Source organism: Naumovozyma castellii, chromosome 2 (genome assembly GCF_000237345.1).
Source record: "Naumovozyma castellii chromosome 2, complete genome".
NCBI classification, from domain to species: Eukaryota; Fungi; Ascomycota; class Saccharomycetes; order Saccharomycetales; family Saccharomycetaceae; genus Naumovozyma; species Naumovozyma castellii.
The window spans coordinates 1404605-1427740 of NC_016492.1; the positions used below are offsets into that span (position 1 = coordinate 1404605).

The following is a 23136-nucleotide window of genomic DNA, read 5'->3' on the forward strand; positions in this document are numbered from 1 at the left end:
GTTCGGAGTTTACCGAATTTCCTCCGCTACGATTATAAAAGTACTATGGCTAATAGAAAGCCATATCTTTATTTCTGTAGAGGCAGTAGAAGAAGCCATCGAATATCATGTTATCGATTATAAGGACTCCAATAGTAATGCGCTCATCACTACCAACTATTTTACAAAGAAGACTCATTTCAATAAATACAAAGGAAACGCCAAGTCCACCAAAATTGCCAAAAAAGGATCAGGAAGAGTTCGAAAGATTACAAAGGATAGCCAGTTCACAAGAAGCTATAGAAGAATATAATAGGAAAATTAAGGATGATGTCACCAAGGAAAGTCTAAATAATGAACTTCTCACCAAGAATGATATTGGAGCATTCTCACCAGAATTTTCGAAGACTATACCTGAGTTTGAAGGTGAAGTGAACCCTAAAACTGGCGAAAGAGGCGGACCAAAACAAGATCCATTGAAGTATGGAGATTACTCTTTCAACGGCAGAGTCACAGATTTCTGAACTGCGTTGCTTTTAGAAAGCTAAGAACAATTTCACTAGACAGTTTTTTATTCCTGTTTGAATGAAATAGCTGCCGTTTTGAGTACCTATGAGGCTGCATTTTGTACATATATAATGAAAAAGATTACATTCAGTAACGTAAATAAATAATATTAATGAGTTCTGTGTTATATACAAGGATGGCTAATCATCAGATATTAATGTTACGGTTATTCCAATCATAGAGGAGTTTACATCGGTTGATCTAAAGCACATCTATTTTAATTGACTTAAGAAGTTATTTTGTTTGATTTTCTTTCTATTTTCCTTTCGTAGTTGTTTCTTTCTCATAGCAAGAACTTCTTGCTCTGATAAATCTGAAGCCTCCTTTGGAGCCTTAGATTCTAATACCTTCCATAACCAAGCTGGATATTCATTGTCTTCCAATGCTATTGGATCCTTTCCATTCTTTTTAATGTTCAGGTTCAATGATGTCCCTGCAAGACATGAAGATTTAATATTGGTTGAAGCGTTAGCGGTGGTAGCAGCCTCTGCAGTCAGAACTCTGAAGCTAGTAGATAATGATCGTTTAAACACAAGGCGTAGCATAACTTTCTTCGTACTGCTCTATTCCACCTGCAATCATTCAATTATGATATTTATTTACTGTTGTTGATTGAAATATAATACCGGTAGAGCCTTTATTATCCATTCAAGAAAATACCCGGGGAGACAATTTTGAAAATGCACGTGATTAAGAATTAGTAACATCAAGTGGTAACTCGAAATTTAGATAATAAATTATCAAAAAACTAGATAATTAACATAGAACTCTCAGAAAGGTTTTTGGAAATAGCTCAGTGAAAAACAGTAAATTACACACGACTTACATGCTTAAGGATAAATAGTGAGGTGGCCAATTTTATCTTACATTGTTATACATTAGGAAGAATATATGCTTCAATAGATAGATGTTATGAATTAATTCACATGAGAATATGCTAACAATTCACTGTAGTAATTGATCTCTATAGTAAGGTTGGTTATTAACAAACTTGGCCTTTCTCTTATCAGCTCTCTTAAGATCTTGAACCTCTGTTTTCCAAACTCTTTGTTTAACTTGTAATTCTTGCTTATCAAAGGCAGGCAAGAATGTCCTTGTTTCTGCAGCCATCAGAGTACCTTGACCTTCTGTTAATTCCTTCTCCGGTCTCAAATCTTGCTTATAATAACGTTGCAACGAACGATGTCCAACTCTAATCCCCGTTGGTAAATGTAGTTCAACATTGTCATGATACAGATATTCTTGTGGCGCTTCATCCTCCTCTTCATCCTCTTTCTCTTCTTCACTATCGACATCTTCCCATTCCTCGTCATTATCATCCCCTTCTACAACAGTGATTGGTTTCTTGGTAGTGTTATCGAAACCTTCATAGGTACTTGTAAAGTTGTAAAATTCGGAGATTTCCAGTTTCTCGTTTTCACTTTCATAAGGAATTCGACAATGTCTCTTTGCTAACATGTGTGCTCTTACAGCCTCCAAACTTCTACCTTGGTAGTTACAAACGATGCAGACGTTACCTAAACCAATTTTTTCTGACATATATTTGACCAAACCAATCTTATCTTCTAGATATTTTTGTTCTGGAATGTAGAAACCATGATTTCTAAACATATGATCTAGGTTGGTATCAAAATCTTCAAAGACTTTTTTGGTACAGAATAGACATTCTTCCAATGGGATATCAACTTTATTGGCTAATTTCTGTTGCATTAATTTCTCTGCAAGCTGCTCTTCAGTCATTTCCTCTTCCTCTTCTTTTCCAGCTACTTCCTTCTGTTTTGAATCACCGGTCAAGGCATCAGTGTTGGGTATTTCCGGTTTGCTTTGCTCTTGCTTATCTTCAGTTTCGTTAGCATCAATATTTGTTGGAGTATTTTGTAATGTTTCAGCTTGTTGCATATTCTTCAACATATTCTGTCTTGCCAACTCCAATAACTTCTTCTTCTTTTCTAAAAGAACTTCCTTCTCTCTTCTTCTTATTTCTTTCTTGGTTAGTTGTTTCTTATCTTTTTTCTTCTCAGCATCCTCCGCCTCTCTACTAGATGCACTGGCTACTTGGACTTTAGAGTTAAAAGTAGCTTCTGTGATTGGTGGTAATTGGGCAACTCTTCTTTTCAAATTGTAACGATGCCAATCAGATTTCATATGCTGTCTTTGGCTCTCACTAGAGTCAAACTGCATGACACATGAGTTACAAGTATATACACCCGACATGATTAGTATTTGCTTGTTGTCTATTGAGAAAGCTTGTCAATATAAGATATTGAGTTGCAATCAACATGTACCATCTCAACTCATTCCATTCCATCTCATCTCATCTCATCGCTTAACAAAAATTTTCCATATTTCCTCGAATTTTCTTGGCGCAATATGCGTCACAAATTAAAAATTAAAATAATGGACTAAATAACAACCTAATTAAACTATTCAAATATAGAAAATTCAGGCAGCTGTGCTGTAAGTATGTATTGTTTAATGCTTCATTTCTTCTTTTGTTGCCCATTGAACCATCTCTTTATCTGAAATTGACAGATAAGCATGTATATTGGAACAACAAGTAAGTTGACAATAGTACCAATCAACAGTTGAAGAATCCATAAAAATGATTTATTATTATGTTTATTCAACCCCATATCCAAACTCATTAGAAACCACCCTATCAAATCTGTTGTTATATCATCATATCCACTTTCTAAGGAACGAATAATCTTGTTACAACAGTCTTCGCTACTAATAGGAGTGGAGGCTCCTTCAATTTCTCTGGTAATATCAGGTTTAGTCAATTCTTCTAATTCAAAACCTTCACTTTGGAAATTCCCCGGATATACGCAAGATATTCTATTTTGTAACATTTCCTGTCTTAAAATCCCCACAAGAGCCTTCAAAGAGACTTTTAGAGGAGCATATTGAGAGTATCCAATAAAGGGAAAAAATGCGGTTACACTAGAAAATAGAATCAAGTGACAATTACTCAATTCTAGTTGAGCAACTTTATGCGCAATGTGCAATGTCGTAGAATAATTCATCTTAATACCCATGTCCAGTTCTTCACCCGTTAGGTCTTTAAATAATTTGGGAATTGATCCACCAGCACAGCAATATACCTGTGTGGGTAACATTTCTAGTTCACATAATCTATCAAACATAGTGGATACGGCTTCATGATCTGATAAGTCACATGGATAATAGTAAAGTTTAGCATTCTTGTTAAGTTTGCCAGTTTCCTCTGGAGATAGATTTGTACCTACTGTCTTACCGGAGATAGCATCAACAGCCTTTATCAATTTCTTTTCTGATCTACTCACCACAATGATCTTAGAATTATTACCTTCATGATAATATTTATGCGCGAATTCCCTACCTAAACCTTGGGACCCACCAGTGATCAACACGATTTGGTCATTCAATTGAAACCTCATCTTTTTGCAAAACACTTTAGAGGAATTGTATCTCTTGGGCCAATAATTTTATCCTCGAAGAAAGAAGAGAGCAACATTGACGTTAATGTTAAGATGGTATTTATTTTGAAAAAGTATCTCTTCACACGGGAAATGAACAAATTGAAAGAATTCATGTTAAAACCATCCAAACTAACAATAAAAGACATCTTGTACAATCTAATAGAGTCAACCATCTTCCGAGGAATTGTTGATACTTAATTTTTACGTTATAATTTCCATTTTTGTTGACCAAAGTAGCTCTTGAAACACAATAGCTTTGGAAATGGTCAATCTCTAACCTCGAGGAGATCAGAGATTTACTTTGATAAGCCTCCAAAACGAAATGGATTGGACACTTAGCCACCATTGAACAAGGTAATATGTTAATTGATTGCACAGCACATATACTAGTGCTGTTATGAGAATTCCTTCATGTTCATAGTCTACAATTTTTATTATTATTGTTTTTCCATTAAATATATATACATGTCATATAAAAACTAAGAAAAATCGTAGAATACATAGTCTACCACCACCGTATGAAGAGAATATATAACCCAATTACTCAATCTCCGATCCCAAATTCATTGTCTATTCTGCCTCTCCTGCTCAAACTCCTTCCTCAATTGAGCCAATTCTTCCTCACTGACAGGTGGTATAGGAACATCGCTAAAATCGTTATCCTTATGTAGGAAGCTATATGTGTAAAAGTAGATACCCACCGACAAACCTGTAAATGCTGCTAGACCAATCATATTACCTTTAAAAAAGGGCTTACGTGCTCTAATCATCGCTGGAGTCATTTTCCATGTTCTTGGGTCTTGGTATGGGGAACGTTCAAGTGGCATCTTTCTTTGAGGCTTGTGTATGTGTTTTTTAGAAGACTTTCCTTGTTAGTGTTGTCTTGTTCTCTTTACTTGTCGTGAAAGTTATCTACTAGGGAGTACTTTCATGAATTTTGACTGTCCGGATTTAAAAAAGTACTATTATTGAATTGACTAACTACAAACTGAACTTGAGTAATACACAACGCAGAGCCAACCAATTCTACCACTCATCTGATCTGCACCATAATGACGGTAGGAATAGCAAGAAAATTAAGTCGTACCAAACCACACAGAGATGCTCTTTTGAAGAATCTTGTTTCACAATTATTTCAACATGGAACTATCGTCTCGACGCATGAGAAATGTAAGGAGGCCTCTAAGCTGGCTGAGAGGTTGATCACATTCGCCAAGAAAGTGAAGGATGATCCTAAATCCCCGTTACGCAAAGAGATACAGTCCAAGTTGTTCTTATCGGGTGACAACTCCAAATTGATGTCGAAGCTACTGAATGAGATTGGACCTAGATATCTGAATAGACCTGGTGGATACACTAGAGTTATGCATTTGGAAAAGAGGTTGGGTGATAGGGCAACTCAGTCTGTCTTGGAGCTGGTGGATTCACCTGTCATCGATGCAAATGGAGGATTGACTAGAGGGAATTTGAAGCTTTGGTTATTAGCGTCCTACACTATTAATGATGAGATAGCATCTAAAGCTTATAAAGAATTGACATTACAGAACTTATTTAAGGAAGCACAATATAAACCTAAGGAACAATTTACAAAGGAGATGCTGGCGATAAGGAAATACTTGAAGGAAGAAAAGAAATTAGAATGGAATGAAGAAGTGGAAAAGGACCGAGTGAGTAAGTTATTAGATAAAGTATACAATACTAAGAAAAAGTCGCAGGATGTCGGCACTAAAATGGGGAGAGGGGGGTATACACTCTTAAAGAACAGGCCAAAGAGGATAGCGGAACTTTGATTCATTCAAGGTATTCATGAATATTCAAGTCTATTGTTAAAAGAAATATATAAAAACGTGTACATACAGAAATCTAACATTAGTATCATAATGATGCATTTAATTATTTTATTGAATATTAATCTAGTTAAGTCGTATACTTTGCGTTAAGTTCTGCAATTGACCTACATAGAATATGCCAATCTATTCTCTTGGATATGCCTTGAATTTCTTGCCACTTCAGCAACTCATACATGAACATCAAGTTAGGCTGAATGATTACGTTTAATCTTCTTACTCTGACATAGAGGTATGCCTTTAGAACATCACATTGTAACCTCTTCATGCATTCTGCAATACACACCGTAGCAGATCTGGAAACTCCTACCATACAATGCACTAACACTTTTCCACCAGAATTATAGCATTCATCAATAAACGCAAGTAGCATATTCAATTGATTTAATAGTGGGTCACATCCATTGTCCTGTAAATTGTTTATCCTGCAAACTTTGAACCCATCGTGGGTAAAAACTTCATAAGAACTTCCTGTTGGTTCAGTGGGCACTGGAGGTGAAGTATTTGCAACCATTGTCGCTCTTCGGAGAGTCGACGAACCTACTCTATTGTTATTCGCCACTGATTTTAGTGGAGCCGGTGAAGATATTCCACGACTTCTGGATTTGATTACCCAAGATAATTCTTCCCCCACAGAAACAATATGAGTAATTCCCAAACGTTTCAATAGTTCTGGTGATTGAGCATGATCCAGTGATCCTAGGTATAAATGTTCTAGGATTTTGGATGGCAATGGCCCATTCAATTTTGAAAAATCTGATGATTTAGGTAATTTTATCAAGAAAATACTACTAAACATTTCTGGGCTCACTCGTAGTGGCTCTATGGCATTACTAGAGTAGTTCTCATGATTTTGAGACCTCTTTGGGCTATATTCACGTAGTAAGGTTTGTAAATGGCCTAGAACTTGCAAATCTACATTAAATAAGAAAAATGGTCTTTTTCTTTCCAAATGTAATTTATAGAGGACATCCTCTAGTGAAAGATCCCAAACAAAAATTAGATAAGCAACTAAAAGAAATGAGGTGTCCGTGTAACCATCTGGACAATAAAGGAACGTACCGAATTTTGTCATCTGAGAAATTTGATAAATCAAATAGCATGTATTTAGAATTAATTCGATCAAATTAATGTTCAAAGTTCCCAAGCCTATTGAACCTGAGCTTGGGAAGGTAAGATAATGAATCTGTCCCGCTTCCAATGATGCTTCATTTCTTGCTTGGAGGGCAGTTGTTAGAACATTCCATAGCTTTTCAAGACTAGGTAACATGGCATTTTCGGTACATTTCATGAATAAACATATTGGGACCTCTAGTTCTGGGATATTAAATAATATGAAGTCATTTGAACTAGATTTTCCTTCGTGATAATCTAATTCAGGAAGTGTAACTGTTGTATTGTTCAATAATGGGTTATTGTTATAATTCTGTAATACTGAAGTGTCGATTCCATCTTTTTGGAAAACTCGGTATATTTCATAGTCTGTTAAATTACCGCACCAAAGTGAAGATTCTGCATCCACACATGTGGAAGAGCTTGTTTTTGCAACTTCTAATCTTTCATGATATAATGCATCTTTATCCCAATTGTTAAATGAAACAATGTCGTAGGGTGAGGTTAACTTTAGTGCAGATTTTCTTTCAGTATATTTTTCCAACATTGGTGGAGTAATAAGTACATCCTTAGGAAATTCGTTTAAGCTTGTATAGTCCATAATTGAAATGGAAGGGAAAATGAATTGACTCTCTGTAGCATTATTTTCACCTTTGAGATAATTTTTTTGTAAAGACCGTTGTGCAACTTGAACTAAAATTGCCAGTAAGTTACAAATTTTACAATCATGATTATGTTGAAACGAATGTTGCTCATTATAGGAGTTAAAACAGTATACTATAATATTGGAGGAAAGCTCTACCATTTTGGCTACTTGTAAATCAAATCGTCTAAATGCACCGGCATGTTTCCATCCATCAGTTATATTATTACCGTTACTTCTCAGTGATGAACCAACTTGCCTCTTTTCACAATACTTTCTTCTAGCATATGGATCAGTTTTCAAGAAAGGCAAAATCCCATATGTGATACAAAGAGCCACCATTGCCTCTAAACTATATGTTTCTTGGTTTATATTTTCTGCATCTTGACCCAAATCCTTCAGTAACATATCCTTAATAAGAATGGCAATTTCCCATTTCTGCTTATCATTCTTAATATCCAGATATTTAAATTGGGTCTGTTCTTCCCATGAGATAAAAACGTCCTGAGGATCCACAGAGTTCTTCAATAACCCAGTATTCCCAATCCAACCTTTAGCTACAGTTTGAGATCTTATTACAGTGACAAAATTTGATGTTTTAACACTATAAGGTGGAGCCATCGTGGAATAATGGTGTAACCATGGGAACATCGTAGCGCATTCAGGCAGAGGAGTCTCTTGATGTCGTTGAAGCAAAAGAGAAAGCATCTCCGGAGTAATGCTTGCTGGCACCAATATTGAGGAGTTTGTTCTAGCTAATGCTTTTCTCTTGTTCTGGTCAGCTTGTGGCTCATCGACATGGTTGTTAAATCTTTTCAAGAGAGGATCTGTGTATGGCATGATATGGTCTGTAGATGGTACTTGCTATGGTGTATAGGTAGTCGTTAGGAGTTCTTCTTACTGAAGCAGTATGCTGCAGAACTTCCAATGTTCAGGTTCAGACTACACAGAGGTGGATACCGTCCTTATCCATAGGTCACTCTTTGTTCAAAGTGGACTACGTACGTATGTAGAGGAAATGTTTGTGATTACTGTCACGGATCCCATCAAAATTTCCCGAGCGCTGATACTAAGATTGCTGAAATATTTCAGATACTTGTATGTTTACTCGAATGAGGAGGACATTGGCAATACCAGATTGAGAACGGGTGACTGTGTGATTGTAATGAGTAGGGTATTTAAGATTGCCAACCAGAAGATTTCCTTGGATGTCGATTTTGAAAACGAGAGGGTGAATGGTATTGCTGAGATTGTCCTGATTCCACTGATACAAAACATCGAATATATCACATTAGACTGCAATGGACTAAATGTTAAGGATGTGTGGGTAGAGAATCGAAGATGCGATGATTATATCCATGAGGAGCCCAGCCATGTCTTTGGTGAGGAATTTACTGTGGAAAACTCACATTTAATGAGAGGAAGATTTGCTGACTTGGTAGAAACTCCATCTGAGAGGATCAAATCTCAGTTAACTATTAAGGTCCCCTCCTCCCTTAGGATCACGTTACAAGATACCAGCTCAATTTCCAACTATACTCCTATTACGCCGAGTCTTCGTGGTACGCCGAGCGCATTTCAAGAAGGTCTAGTGTATACCCCAATAACGATTATGATTGAATATGAAGTGAATAATGTCAATGGCATTAAGTTCGATACCTTTGAGGAAGATCGTAACCTATGGAACGCATATACCACGAACACTGAATTATGTGCCTCAGCGCCTTACTGGATGCCGTGTGTGAATTCCTTAGATGAGAAATCGACCTGGGAACTAGAATTTAGTGTTCCAAGGACTATTAAGGACATAGGACGTTCAGGTATCTTAGCAAAGAAAGAAGATGATGAAACAGAGTTGCAAGCAACCTCTCCTGATATTGTTATTTGCTGTTCAGAATTTACGACTATGAAAGAATCCATGCACCCGACTGATTTATCGAAAAAAATTATTAGTTTCCAAATATTTAATCCTGTGGCACCTCATCATATTGGTTGGACCGTAGGAGCTTTTAGTGTGATAAATTTACCCATGGAAAGCCTTAGTAGTGGCGAATTGGTTCCAGTAAACATATACACATTAAGAGCGCTCGACAGAAATAATGAAGATGAAAATGAGATTGAGGAGATTGTGCTGAATTCCACATTAGTGTGCCATTCTATAATGGATTTTTATTCTAAAGAATTTGGTTCTTATCCCTTTACGTCGTATTCCATTGCATTCTTACCCACAGTTATCAAAACAATGGATTTTGCAGGTGTAACAATAATGAATTCCAGAAACCTGTATCCAACAAACCAAATTGAGCCTGTATTTGATACAACAGATGAGCTAGCGTGGGCAATTGCCAATCAATGGTCAGGAGTTAACATTACACCGTTGGACCTTAACGATATTTGGTGTTGCGTTGGTATGGCTGGTTATATGGTATTAATGTTTATAAAGCATTTTCTTGGTAATAATGAACTAAAATATAGATTGAAGATAAATTGTGAAGCCATTGTGGAACGTGACCATGATATGCCCCCCATCGGTTACTCATTTGTGAATGGGTCCTATCCAATCTCAACAGTGAGTGGAGATCTGAATTTCGTTAAATTGAAAGCGCCTATGGTATTTTATATCCTAGATAGAAGAATGACGAAGACGGAACGTTCCTTTGGTATGTCTAGAGTGTTACCCAAGATTTTCCTGCAAGCAATGAGTGGTGATTTACCTAATAATACTCTGACTGCATCACACTTCCAGCATGTTTGCGAGCGTGTTAATAAGAGCAGGTTGGGATCCTTTTTTCAGGAATGGATTTACGGGTCTGGTGTACCTGTTTTTAGAGTGACCCAACGATTCAATCGTAAGAGAATGGTTGTAGAGATGGGTATAAGACAAGTTGATGAGGAAGATCATGCTATTTTAGGGAAAGACGGATTCTTCAATAGTGCATTGCGTTACCTTCAGAACGATACTTTGAATAAGACCAATGTGTTTACAGGTTCCATGACTATTCGAATACATGAAGCCGACGGGACACCATACGAGCATATTGTAGAAATTAAGGATGTTTTTACGAAGATTGAAATTCAATATAATACTAAGTATAGAAAGATGAAGAAAGATACAGAAGGTCCCAGGTTGGGAAACGTTTCATTTGAAGGGTTAACAGATATCTCTCAAACTTCTGATGGTAAAGAGTTACAGATGCAGAATGAAGGATTTGAGTGGATAAGGATTGATTCTGATTTTGAATGGCTGGGAAAATTCCATCTAAACCAACCCGATTATATGTATGCGGCACAGTTACAACAAGATGGTGATGTCGAGGCGCAGGTGGATGCTTTGAGATATTATGAAGATGTTGGTGTTGAATCTGATGTCTATTGTTCAATATTGACAAGGACGATCCTGGATGAAAAATATTTCTATGGTGTTAGAGTGGAGGCATGTAAAACACTGGCCTGTAGTGTGAAAGGTGCGGGTTATTTGGTTCGAATATTCAAGGCATTATTTTGCTTACCAGGATGTGATATCCCGAAAAATAATGACTTCACAAATTTTACCACCTACTTTCTTCAAAAAGGAATTGTGGAAAGTTTGGGTACTATTGACGATGAAAATATTCAAAAATTTCTACTAAGTATATTGGAATACAACAGTAATGATGAAAACAAATATGATGACACAGAATATTTGATTTTGTTACTTAACGCAGTAAAGGACAAAAGGGATATTGTTGCTCGATTAGTTAACATGGAAAAGTGGGTTCCAAGCTACCATGATAAATTAAATATTGCTCTACAAAGATTAGGAGCTCAAGACATTGCCACTACAACCAGAAATGGTCATCAAGATGCGATTATTTTTTCCCATTATAAATTGCTTTGTGACGGTGGATTAAAGAATAAAGATATATTAAAGTATTATTTTGAATCTGTTTTATTTGAACCAGATCAATTCATTCGTTTCTCACTATTAGAACAATTGATTGCAGCAATCAATTTGGTTATTAATAAGGGCCTAGGGGAACATTATAATGAAGATATCCAGTTTATGGAAGATGCTCTCTCAGATATTGAAGATGAAATAACAGAACGTAAGGAACGAAATATGAGGTCGACTATAATAGGTTTGATAACTATCCTAAGAAATGAGTTCAAGGATTACCAACCTTTAAAGGATATCTTAAGACAAGTGGTAGAGGTTTCTAATTGTACCACATATCAGAAACGTATTATGTTTGATGTGATGAGAGTGCTCTACTCTTTGACGGATAAGTTCATAATAAAGCTGCCGATGCCCAGAGACACAAGGTTAGTTGCAAAAAGAAGAGGAAAATCTGTTGTGATAAAGAGGCAAGGCTTGATGAAGCTACATATAAAGGCAGAGAGCAAGATAAAGATAAAAAAACAAAAGACAGGAACTCTTCCTATTAGGTTTGCCAAGATAGCATTGAGATTTAATAAAAGTGTGACTATTTCATCTACTCCTTTTAGCAAGAATGTTAGTATCAAGAAAGTAGATGGGAAATCATTTATTGTTGGAATCAAGAGACGTTAAGTTAAGGCAATAACAGAACAGTATCGCTATTTGAATAGAAAATTGTTTTCAGATGAAAAGCAATCAATATTGATCGGCTAATCCCTTCTTAAAAGGTAAATTAATAATGGACTGTACAAACTGGTACAAAAGAACGCATTATATATCTTCTAAATAGAAATCATCAAAAGTTAAATTTACTTAATCTAATTTTTTAAGTCAAGCATTTTCATTATCTGCGTAGAGTTTCTATAAATATTTAAGAAAGTTGAGTATTGAGAATTCATAAGCTGATCGATCTGAAATATTTTTATATTTTAATAATGAGAATAACTTTAAAAAACCAACCTGCTCAATAGTTAGTTAATAAATTTTTAAATTGGAAAAAGGGAAAAAATGTTGTCAGTCCTGTTAAACCTCTGTTGAAAATAACAAACATATGTATATACTTAGGAACTAGAACTACTTTCTGATCCTAGCACATTGGATATCTAGGTTAAAATCCTTGTTTAACCCAACATTTCACAGAGCGTTTATTTGATAGGAAATAACTTCTCTAAAGAAATACAAATTCTGAACCCAAACTCTAAAATTATGTACCTCTTTGAATATTAACGGAGCGTTCAACCTTCCAAACTTCGAAACAAGATAATTCTGTCAGTTTATAATTACTATGTAACGCGTCGCTCGCTTGTGACGCGTAAACGCTTTAATTTCAATCTTGCAATAATAAACTTCAGGTAGCCATCTATTTAACTCTCATGAAGAATTAGCAGAGCTAACCGATAATGACTGAGATAGAAAATACATACATGCAAGGTGAGCAACCACAAGAAGGTCTCCAGGACCTTATGGATGTAGACGAACAAGAACCAGCGCTGGAAGAGAATCAACTCACCATCGCAGAACAGATCAAATCAAAATCGTCGAGGCTACCATTATCAAAATAAAAAAAATAGCCAAGATGGATTCAGAATATATAATTACATCAAATGCTGCATTTATGGCTACCGCGTTTGCCACTGAGTTATTTATACAGTCTTTTTGCGAAGAAGCTGTTGTACTGGGTCAATTGAATAAAACAGGGAAAAAAACAAACACTGCCCCTACAGGTAGCAGTAGACTAGGGTATAATGAAATGTCAGAATGTGTCAGGAAGAAGGAGAATTTCCAATTCCTCGAAGATGTTCTCTTGCCTATCACTACATCCCGTATAAAAGATGTGACTCACAAAAATAGAGCGAAACCTATTGATGCAGAAAAAGAAAAGGAGGCAGAGGTTTTGGAAGAAGAAGATGGAGAGCAAGAGGAGGAAGTAGAAATGGAAAGAGGAAATGCTATAACAACTGATACAGTAGGGAACGAGAAAAATGATAAAATATCTGAGGAATCTAGCAAAGTTCAAAAATCATTATCCTTTTTCAAATATCAGGCGAATAAACCAAATAAAGTTGTTGATGCACCACCTCCATCATCCAATTCCACAAATAAAAAGAGTCTTATCGGTAGAATCGAGGAAGATGACCTGGAAACTAGCGACCTTGATGAAGAAGAGGAAGCCGAAGACTTAATGACCCAGGCCGTTCAAGGACAACTAGAAGAGGTCGAACAACTAAACCACGTTGTGGATATTGACAAGGACGATAGTAATTCAGAGGATGACATAGAAGAGAATCCAATGATAAATGATGAAGCAGTAGCATAATGGTGATATGATTCTAATGATATTCGTTACCCTGCGGCATCCGGGTAGGCATTTTGAATTTTCGAAAATGAAAGATTCACCTTCAAAAGATAATAAGTAACGTTAACATAAGTTTATAGAAATGTAGTTCAGATAAAACTCAAAAAGACATTAGTATTATTATTATACTGCTCCTCGCATACATCTTCTCTGATATTTCTCAACCATGTCAAAGAAACAGGAATATATTGCGAAAATCAAATATCAAAATAACCTCCCTCCACCGCTACTACCACCAAAATTACTTACTTATTCATTCAATCCCGCTGAAGCAGTAGATTCGCCTCAATTATTGACATCATTGTATACCAAGACCAATGTTACTCCTTTGATTAAACTAAATAATGATCTGGGGATGCCACTAGATTTAATCCAAATCCCTGGATTATTGAATAACAATGATACCAAACTGCTTTATGGGTTTGATAATATTAATTTGCACCCAGAAGATAGAGTCTTACTGAGAGATCCAAGGGTTGATAGATTGACCAAGACTGATATTTCCAAAGTGAATTTCCTAAGAAGAACGGAATATGTTTCATCCACGATTGCCTCGCAACAACGTAATGACGATTTCAATGCAAACAATAAGAGAAAATTAAAAGAATTGGAAATGGAACAAAATGAAACTTTGAGCGCAAGCCAGGTGGTTCAAAAAGTGGAAAATACCTTTGACTCAATGACTTCTGAGGCAAATGATTTAACTAAATTAGTGCATCCAATAAAGAAGAAATTAAAAGCTGTAAAGACTTGGAATTTGTTACCTGATACTGCATCTATGGACCAAAGCTATTTCACATTGAGGTTAGTCGGTAGTGCTGCCTTAGATAAGAAGGAAAGAGATAAACTAGCTTTATCAACAGCAATCTTTAGACCTGTGGAATTAGAAGAAGACGAATGGATATCAATGTATACTACAGATAAGAAGGACTCTAACATCCTAACCAATTTAGTAGAAAAGAATATCGATGATGCCAAGGTATTAGATGACGAAGTAGATCATAAGACTTTTAAATTCAAGAGATTAAGAGATTTTGATATGAAACAAGTGCCACAGGCTAACCCTAATACTGGAGCATTTGGTGAATTAGCAATTGTACTAAATAATGAAAAAGGTATTGCATATTACAAGCCATTGCGTCCTAGAATTGAACTTAGACGTAGACGTGTAAATGATGTGATAAAGCCACTCGTAAGAGAGCATAATATTGACCAAATAAATATATCCTTAAGAAATCCAACTCCACAAGAAGCTAATATCAGAGATCGATTGAGAATGAAATTTGATCCAATCAATTTCTCTACTGTTGACGAAGAAGATCTGGAAAAAGATGGAGAGGAAGTTTAAATAGATGAAGATGAGAAGCATAAGGAGGATGAACAAGAAAAAGAAGGCACAGAAGGAAGTCAACAGAACGAAAATATAGCGACTGAGAAAGAAAATGAAGACGAAATCATTGAAACTAAGAAGGCTTCCCAAGAATGATATGTGTCTTTGTAATTCCTTGTGACATCTGAACCAGTGGCGTTCTATCATTGTAAAATTTATAAATTAAAAAAATTGTATAGTTATTAATCGATCTGCCGTTACAAAATTTTTTATTATTATTGAAATAGAATATATTTATAGAGTCATTTCTTCATAATTATTGCACCCGATTGCCAACCGCCTGCAGCCACTGCAAGACACACATACTTGTCATCTAATGGGACCTTGGTAGGTTTTAGTACTTTCACGTTTCTTGGCCCATTCCAGGTTCCTAAATGCACCTCATCAACCACATGTTGAGGTCTACCTAATCCCAAGCATCCCGAGAATTGACTTTCAATTCCCCAGGTATATATTTGGCCTTTCTTAGTTAAAGCTACAACATGATAGTCACCCCCTTTTAATGAGATGATGTGATCTTCAGGATCATCCAAAACTAGTTGAGAAAATGAGTCCATATCAATATTACTATCCCTGAGTCCGACTGTATAACAGTTGTGGTCTGTGAATAATACCAAGCAAGAGAAGCATGCAACTATTTTTTCTAATTTGCCATCAAGCATGGGGGGTAGATCGACGGATTCCACTAAACCCAAATTATAGGAATAGAGCTTATCACCTTTATTTGTAATAAAATAAACACAGTTGTTTTGGGTACAAGCAAAATCTAAAACTTTATTTTCACCACCTGTGTCCCCACTTTTAGGAACCACCATACAATGTGCGTTTGATGCTAATTCTCCTTCTTGTAAAGCATCCCTCTCCTTCCAAACCACCAATCCAATATCGTAAATATAAACACAATTAAAATCCCAACCACATGCAATTTTCACTATTGGGTTTGTTTCCTTCAGCGGTAGATCATCAAAAAGTATCTTGATACCATGTTCTGATTCAGCAGTGTCCCAAGAGTATAACTCATTATTATCGTCAAGGGCAAGGAAATGACTTCTACCAGAAGATACTGCAACAAACTTTATTGCTCCCAACTTCTCTGGATCAATTTGAAGAGAATGATCGTGTCTATAATATATAGGAAACGAGCATCTGCTAAACATTCTTCGTATATGTTTATTTCCCGGGACTAATTCCGTTGCACTCTGTTCTAATTCTTGTAGTTGTTGATAGATATTTTCATGTGGTCCATCTGTAATGGAAGTATGATTAGTAGAATGCCCACTGGAATCTCTGTTTGTAGGCGTTGGTCCATGCACAAGTGGTTGAGGGAAAGTGCCAGTCGTATTAATCGAAGTTGGCCCCCCAGCAGTAAGTATCCTTGGCCATGAATGCTCCATCCTTTGAATTGCTTCCCTAAATGGATTAAAATCACTTTCTCCTTCTCTGGGGCCCGGTCCTCTATGACCTCCGGTATATGTAGGCCCTGTAGAGTAAATCTTACCGGCGCATGTCAATACTTGGAAAGAAAACCCACCCCCAGAAATCTGCCTAATGGCCTTATGATTAATATTTGCATTTTCAGGAAACCAGGGAACCAAAGTAGGTTTATTTACTCCAAACTTAAACCTTGTTCCAGTTCCATTCAAATCGTCATCTGTTAAATTTGGGTTAGAAATCGCCGTATAGCCTAATCTTGCGTGTTTTAGACAACCCCAGGTATAGAATTTTGCATCGCTCGACCTTTTCTCGTATAATTCATGCCATGTTAACGTAGGAAGCGTATGAGTTAATACGACTTCGCAACACGTTTGAAATTTCTCAGCTTCTCTATTTTGAAATGGCTCATCATCTGTCAGTAACCTTCCGTATGCCTTATGAAATAGCTCATGCCATACAGTACCAGATTCCTTAATATTCAGTAATCTATGATAATACTTATTTGTTAACGATAAACTCCTGATGTCTTCCAAGTCCAAATACGGTAGTAGCGTTTGGACAATATCGGGTAGTAATGAGAGACCTTTACGGGCTTCATCTTGATTAAACTTCTCCATTTATAACCGGTCTGTTTAATTCTTTTGTTTCTATTAGCAAATAAAAGTTGATGAATGGGTTACTCTCGATCGCCCCTTAGTTTTTATAGGCATCAGATCATCTCGGACATTCGCCACGCCCATTGAAAACAACAATGCAATTATCATTTATAAATAATACAGAATGCTATAGACACAAGAAGTAAGTTTATAATTGGTTAAACACCTTGGACAAGATCTCTGCCATCTTGGTCCAGTTCTTGATCCTTAAATTTTCATTGTTCAAATGTGCATTATCTGTGGACTGTCCACATGGTATTTGCACCGCAGGCGCTTGAAATGCTCTCTCAAGAGTTCGGATACCAGGGATAGAACCACCCTCTCTCACAAACAATGGCTCCATACCCCAAGTAGAGGCAATCTCCTGCTTGAGTATCTGATACGCATGATTTGTGGGATCTCCTAACCATGGTTCTGCCTCGTTAAGTATCGTAATTTCCAATTGGTTCTTGGTAGGTAATTTTGCAAAACTTTCTTTTAAATAATTAATTAAATCTTTTTTAACATCATCAACACTTTGTTCCGGAACTAACCTTATCGATAGGCCTATAGAAGCAGACTTAGGGATCACTGTAATGTTACCTGGTCCACTCATTTTCATGGTGGTGATGGAAAGTGATGGCTTGGTCCAGTTGGTAATTAGTTCATCTATGGTTTTATTCTCATCTAGGTTGGCAGTTTTCGTTATTTCCACAAACCTACCATAATCAATATCACATAGCGGTTTCAACGGAGAATAAAAATTTGGAATATGCACATGACCTTCATCATTTTGTAATTTCGAGATTATGTTTATTAAATCAGTGGTGGGTTCTCTAAATACACCACCATTAACACCAGAATGTCTATCTGGTTGATCACTCCAAACACGAACCTGTGCGTTAATAACACCTCTTAGCCCATAGTTTAAACATGGATGCTCCTCATCCACCCACGTCGAATTGCTTAAAAATATCCAATCGATCTTATCCCCAATGACTTCCTTATATTTTTGACAAACTTCTGCAAAACCTGGGGAACCTATCTCTTCAGAGCCTTCAATTAAAAAAACCACGTCATTAATTAGCTCATCATTTTGAAACAAATTGGCGACACTGTGAAGGGCACTCACTAACGGACCTTTATTATCACTAACACCACGACCTTTCAAATATCCGTTTTCACAAGTTAGTACAAACGGATCTGTAGTCCACCTTTCAGGATCACCCACTGGAATAACATCATAATGTCCGTACCATAATATCCTCTTTTTATTTTTACCGTTACCATTGAATCGAGCAAACACTACAGGATTTCCACCACTCATTACGGGAAGTAATTGAGAAACAGATGCCCCAAAATTTATCAACAATTGTTGCAAATACGTAGCACAACGTCTAGAGGCCAGTTGTTGTTGAGTATCATACCCTTGTGAAACTGTTTCATATGATATAAGTTCTCTCAATGTTGATAACATTTCTTCACTATTCAAACCGGCAGGTTGATACGTTGCCCATGAGTTTGATCTCTCCATTTTTGATGAGGAGAGGATTGTATTTTGGAAAATATGAGACAAGTCCCATAATGTTAAGGATCCATCGTTACCACCTGTAAGTAAACTAGGAGAATTATGAATACCAATTTTAGATTTTCTCTCGAATATCTCTGAACTCAGCATTTTACCTTGATTAGGATCCCAATGATGAATTTGATTTTGATAAAATAAAGTTATGCCTGACGCGTTAACAGCAAATATATGGTCCATGTACACAGAGATGGAGATGACATCAGATTTGTCCCCAGTATCCAGCGTGGAAACTAATTGTTTTGTATTTAAGTCCCAGATTTTAACAAGCCCACCACTTAACCCACAATATAAAAAGGGAAATTCAATGGCTTGTGAAAGGACGCTATCGTCATTATCCATTTCATCATTATTAGTGATCGTCACTTTCGTACCGTTCTTATCTGTAATGGATTCAAATTTCCATATCTTACTAATTCCATCACCACCTGCAGATACTATACATTCAGTGAATTTATTTTTGTTTTGAGTTCCATCTCGAACCGGTGAACGTCCATGATCGAACTGACAATTTAACGAGGTGCACATTTTACAAAGGGAATAAATAAACCCATTATGTGCATATTTGATGATATTTTCAGAGGGAATTTCCAAAATGGTGTTGTTTTTTTGAAATGTTTTAATCTCTGGCGTTGTTGCCAATGATTCCTGAGAAGGTGTGGTTGATCCCATGGGACCCAATGAATCAAAAAATTTATCATATCTCCTATGAGGTAATCTATTTTCATTATTATCTTCTTTAGATTTCAACTTACATTTCAATCTTTCGAATATATTATCCAAATAAAGCAAACTTGCATTTTGACAACCAAGGACCAAAGTTTGCAAAGAATTCAAATAAATTATGGAAAATATGTCTCCAATATCAGTGACAGAATAGACCGTAGCAACTTCCTCCACCGAGACCGTATTTTCTAGGGGAGATCCATTAATGGACCAAATTCTTACCAATGAATCTGCACCTGCAGAGAATAAATATTTTTCGTCATCTGATCTTGTGAGGCAAAGTACACTGGATCTTGTGTTAGTCTCCAGAGAGCTTCCTAATTTGATTGTCTTTATGAGATTGTAATTCGGTAGGTCGAACACCAGTATTTTTGAGTCTTGTGTACCAGCAAAAAGAAGCTTTTTATTAGGGAATGAGACTATGGAAAGGATGGAAAATGTATGATTCCATCTATGAATTAACTCCGGCATAGAAGATGACATGCTCATTACTTGTTAGTGATAGAAACAAATAATCTACTTAGAGAGGACTACCTATTCCTTTGAGTATTATAGCTCCTTATTTAGTAGACCTTACCTTAGATAGAGAAACTTGTCATACGCTATACTAAAAGTCTTAGAAAAACTGTGGACAATTTAGAGCACGTGAAATACTGTTAATGTCTAATAAGATCAGATAAGTCCAAGATTGGGAAACAAGGACTGAAAATATATATTGTAAAGATCTAATGAACAAGATGAGCATGGAATGAAACACTCAAGGCTCCAGTACTCTTTCTCTGGATTTTCTCAGGGTTACCAATTTGTCTATGACTTCTAAACTAGATTCTACAAGCTCAACAATATTGGCATCCATAGTCTATATGCAATATTTAAAGGGAGGTACCTACTTCTTAGCTGTTGCTCATATCCTCTTTTCACAAAGTAGATTCTTACATCCTTTTTGGTTAGCAAAGTAATAAATCATAATACAATTGTCTGTTGGTGTTGTGCTCGCCGGAAATTCCGCATAAAAATCGAGAACTTTTATAAATTCTAGCATTAAAGGAAGGATCCAATTACATAGGAAGAACAACCGCACAAGTACAATAGAATGAAACCTTCCACTACCTCATATTTTCAAGGGACATCACTCTTAAATCTTCTGAGGCCATGGAAACGTTACCGCGATGGTACGATCTTCTACGGTTACGCCAAGAGTGGGAATAAGAGAACGCCCTTAACCACGAAGCAAGGTAACAAGACCATGTATAAGGGTACTAGATCTTCCGGTATTGGTAAGCATACAAAATATGGGGAATATACCATTGATTGGAAGAAAGTCAGAACTTTTACTGTGCCGAAGTTCCCCAATTTGGAATTGAAGCCGCTAGTTTCTCATAATGCTCCTGAATTGAAACACCAGTTCATCGGGTATAAGAAGGGTCCATTGGATCCTAAATTATATGTTGATAAGATAAAGGAATTTATTAGGAGTGGGAAAATACAAAGCAAAGCCAGTGATCCTGAATGTCATATCGAAAGAGGTTAGTCCTGTAGATCTCTATATACATAATTTGTAAATAATGAATAACAAAACAATAGTAATATTTGGATTGGAAAAAAAACGATACATATTTATTTAGTAATTATGATATGATATAAATGCAAAAGGGACCACATAGAAAGGATGCGATATGTTGTTGTCTGATCGACAAACACAATGGGCAACAAAGAAGCATTAATGCATTTTCACTATATTATTCAAAATTGAGTAGCAGAAGTGCTTGGAGTACCCAAAACAGCACGTAAATTACTATTACCACCTGTTTGTTGGTAATCAAGGGTAATTAATTCTAGTAATGAGAATCCACCAGCTACACCAACAATAATACCAGCGGCTTTACCCTTTAGACCTAACAATTCACCGCATGCGGCAAGGACGGCAAGTATGGCAGCACCGGTAGAAGAGGCAACTGGAATAACCTTGTCTAGTTCCTTGGAGATGTTTTGTTCTCTACGACCAGATAAGGTAATACCTTGATCCTTAAATTCCACAGCAACATCACGAGCTGAAGAACCTGAAATGGCTTGCCATTTCTTGGCAAACCAAACACTAGTAGAGACGATGAATAAAGTAAAGACAATGAAAGTTAATGGTTGAGAGAAAAGACCACCAATCAAAGATCTTGGTGGTGTTAGCAATGATAATGGGAAAGTTGGAACTGCTAAGATATTGTTAACATTCTCATAGTGACCTAGGATTTTGCAAATAATACTAGATGGATCATTGTTGGCAACCAATTGAATCAAAATAAATGCGGCAATGTGGATGTAGAATAGGTTGACGTATGAGAACAATAAACCCAAACAACCAATACTCAATAAACGAATTGGGTAAACATTATTCATACCACGAGCTCTGGTAGATCTAATGGCCAATTCCACACGGCAACTTTGTAAGTAACAAATAATAGCGGCAATAATAATGACGATAAAAGTAGTGGTTAAATTTGGTAAATAATCTCTGTTAAAAGCTGAAATAATACCACCAACGATGGTCTTATTCTTTGATCTAAAACCTTGAATCAAGTTAATTAGAGCACCTTGGGCTTCAGTGTTATCAGCATCATCAATCTTAATTTGAGTTATTCCAATAGTGTCCGCGACAAAATTAGTGGAAATAACAATGGTATTAATAATCATAGCACCGGAGATAAATCCATAGCCTTTATCGATAACTTCACTTAAGATAATGGTACAGAGACCAGAACCAATCAATTGAGCGTTTAAGACTAAAATTTGAACAATGGTCAAGTTATTACCATAATAACCTGAGAAGATGAAAATGTTTGCTAAAACAAAGTATTGGAATAAGGCAAATAATTTGGTTAAAGTTTGAAACAATTCTCTGTCTTGTTGGATTTTGAAATTGACCTTAATATATTTCAAACCTGCCAATAATTGCAAGATTAAACCACTGGAGATAATAGGGAAAAGACCGAATTCGAGTAAAGTTCTTGGAGTTGCTGCAAAAACACCACGGAGAAAATAAATTGGATCGTTGATTGGGAAAGATTGGATATCCTTAGAGACACCAACTAATGGAAATTCAGCGAATAAATAGATTATACCAGCAAAAATTGTATACACAATCTTTTCATCAAATGGAAGTGTTTCGAATGGAAGTTCAACTTCTGGTAACAATGGTAGAAATGGTTTTGCCACATCAATTAGACGGACTGGATAAAATGATACGATCTGTTAGTAATGTTAGATACAAGGGTGTGGGAACTTCATGTAGATCTCCATAGTTCAGTAGATCTACTGTCCAAAGAACCAAAAAATAAAACATACAACCAGCCATGATATAATTGTTTATTGTGCTTTGGGAGTCAAGTAACAGGTACAATTGAGAAATACGGTGTGGGGAAGCAAGTTACTCTTTACCAGTAAATATTTCCAAGCAACTTGACCATTTTTTCCATTCGCCTTAAACTTGCTG

General features: G+C 36.2%; 14 protein-coding genes across 14 annotated transcripts; 6 read left to right on the forward strand and 8 right to left on the reverse strand.

Moving 5' to 3' along the window:
- Positions 1–107: 107 nt before the first annotated feature.
- SDH8 (Sdh8p) lies at positions 108–503 on the forward strand (the record flags this gene model as incomplete). The annotated part of the gene is made up of 1 exon (XM_003675150.1): positions 108–503. The coding sequence occupies one exon, from the start codon at positions 108–110 to the stop codon at positions 501–503; it is 396 nt and encodes a 131-aa protein (XP_003675198.1).
- A 255-nt stretch (positions 504–758) lies between these two features.
- MRPL37 (mitochondrial 54S ribosomal protein mL54) lies at positions 759–1091 on the reverse strand (the record flags this gene model as incomplete). The annotated part of the gene is made up of 1 exon (XM_003675151.1): positions 759–1091. One exon carries the CDS (start codon positions 1089–1091, stop codon positions 759–761), a length of 333 nt encoding a protein of 110 aa, XP_003675199.1.
- A 400-nt stretch (positions 1092–1491) lies between these two features.
- Positions 1492–2760, reverse strand: REI1 (Rei1p; the record flags this gene model as incomplete). Its single annotated transcript, XM_003675152.1, has 1 exon — positions 1492–2760. The coding sequence occupies one exon, from the start codon at positions 2758–2760 to the stop codon at positions 1492–1494; it is 1269 nt and encodes a 422-aa protein (XP_003675200.1).
- A 266-nt stretch (positions 2761–3026) lies between these two features.
- TSC10 (3-dehydrosphinganine reductase) lies at positions 3027–3965 on the reverse strand (the record flags this gene model as incomplete). Its single annotated transcript, XM_003675153.1, has 1 exon — positions 3027–3965. The coding sequence occupies one exon, from the start codon at positions 3963–3965 to the stop codon at positions 3027–3029; it is 939 nt and encodes a 312-aa protein (XP_003675201.1).
- A 605-nt stretch (positions 3966–4570) lies between these two features.
- On the reverse strand, positions 4571–4834 carry COA3 (Coa3p; the record flags this gene model as incomplete). The annotated part of the gene is made up of 1 exon (XM_003675154.1): positions 4571–4834. The coding sequence occupies one exon, from the start codon at positions 4832–4834 to the stop codon at positions 4571–4573; it is 264 nt and encodes an 87-aa protein (XP_003675202.1).
- Positions 4835–5059: 225 nt separating this feature from the next.
- On the forward strand, positions 5060–5797 carry MRPL8 (mitochondrial 54S ribosomal protein bL17m; the record flags this gene model as incomplete). The annotated part of the gene is made up of 1 exon (XM_003675155.1): positions 5060–5797. One exon carries the CDS (start codon positions 5060–5062, stop codon positions 5795–5797), a length of 738 nt encoding a protein of 245 aa, XP_003675203.1.
- A 127-nt stretch (positions 5798–5924) lies between these two features.
- PPS1 (tyrosine/serine/threonine protein phosphatase PPS1) lies at positions 5925–8450 on the reverse strand (the record flags this gene model as incomplete). The annotated part of the gene is made up of 1 exon (XM_003675156.1): positions 5925–8450. The coding sequence occupies one exon, from the start codon at positions 8448–8450 to the stop codon at positions 5925–5927; it is 2526 nt and encodes an 841-aa protein (XP_003675204.1).
- A 70-nt stretch (positions 8451–8520) lies between these two features.
- Positions 8521–12159, forward strand: TAF2 (transcription initiation factor TFIID subunit TAF2; the record flags this gene model as incomplete). The annotated part of the gene is made up of 1 exon (XM_003675157.1): positions 8521–12159. One exon carries the CDS (start codon positions 8521–8523, stop codon positions 12157–12159), a length of 3639 nt encoding a protein of 1212 aa, XP_003675205.1.
- Positions 12160–13102: 943 nt separating this feature from the next.
- DPB3 (DNA polymerase epsilon noncatalytic subunit) lies at positions 13103–13843 on the forward strand (the record flags this gene model as incomplete). The annotated part of the gene is made up of 1 exon (XM_003675158.1): positions 13103–13843. The coding sequence occupies one exon, from the start codon at positions 13103–13105 to the stop codon at positions 13841–13843; it is 741 nt and encodes a 246-aa protein (XP_003675206.1).
- Positions 13844–14048: 205 nt separating this feature from the next.
- PAF1 (Paf1p) lies at positions 14049–15230 on the forward strand (the record flags this gene model as incomplete). The annotated part of the gene is made up of 1 exon (XM_003675159.1): positions 14049–15230. One exon carries the CDS (start codon positions 14049–14051, stop codon positions 15228–15230), a length of 1182 nt encoding a protein of 393 aa, XP_003675207.1.
- A 284-nt stretch (positions 15231–15514) lies between these two features.
- Positions 15515–17323, reverse strand: SAF1 (SCF ubiquitin ligase complex subunit SAF1; the record flags this gene model as incomplete). The annotated part of the gene is made up of 1 exon (XM_003675160.1): positions 15515–17323. One exon carries the CDS (start codon positions 17321–17323, stop codon positions 15515–15517), a length of 1809 nt encoding a protein of 602 aa, XP_003675208.1.
- Positions 17324–17510: 187 nt separating this feature from the next.
- DUG2 (glutamine amidotransferase subunit DUG2) lies at positions 17511–20141 on the reverse strand (the record flags this gene model as incomplete). The annotated part of the gene is made up of 1 exon (XM_003675161.1): positions 17511–20141. The coding sequence occupies one exon, from the start codon at positions 20139–20141 to the stop codon at positions 17511–17513; it is 2631 nt and encodes an 876-aa protein (XP_003675209.1).
- A 604-nt stretch (positions 20142–20745) lies between these two features.
- On the forward strand, positions 20746–21183 carry MRPL27 (mitochondrial 54S ribosomal protein mL41; the record flags this gene model as incomplete). Its single annotated transcript, XM_003675162.1, has 1 exon — positions 20746–21183. One exon carries the CDS (start codon positions 20746–20748, stop codon positions 21181–21183), a length of 438 nt encoding a protein of 145 aa, XP_003675210.1.
- A 212-nt stretch (positions 21184–21395) lies between these two features.
- On the reverse strand, positions 21396–22998 carry SSH1 (Ssh1p; the record flags this gene model as incomplete). The annotated part of the gene is made up of 2 exons (XM_003675163.1): positions 21396–22873; positions 22989–22998. 2 exons carry the CDS (start codon positions 22996–22998, stop codon positions 21396–21398), a joined length of 1488 nt encoding a protein of 495 aa, XP_003675211.1.
- Between the last annotated feature and the right edge of the window lie 138 nt (positions 22999–23136).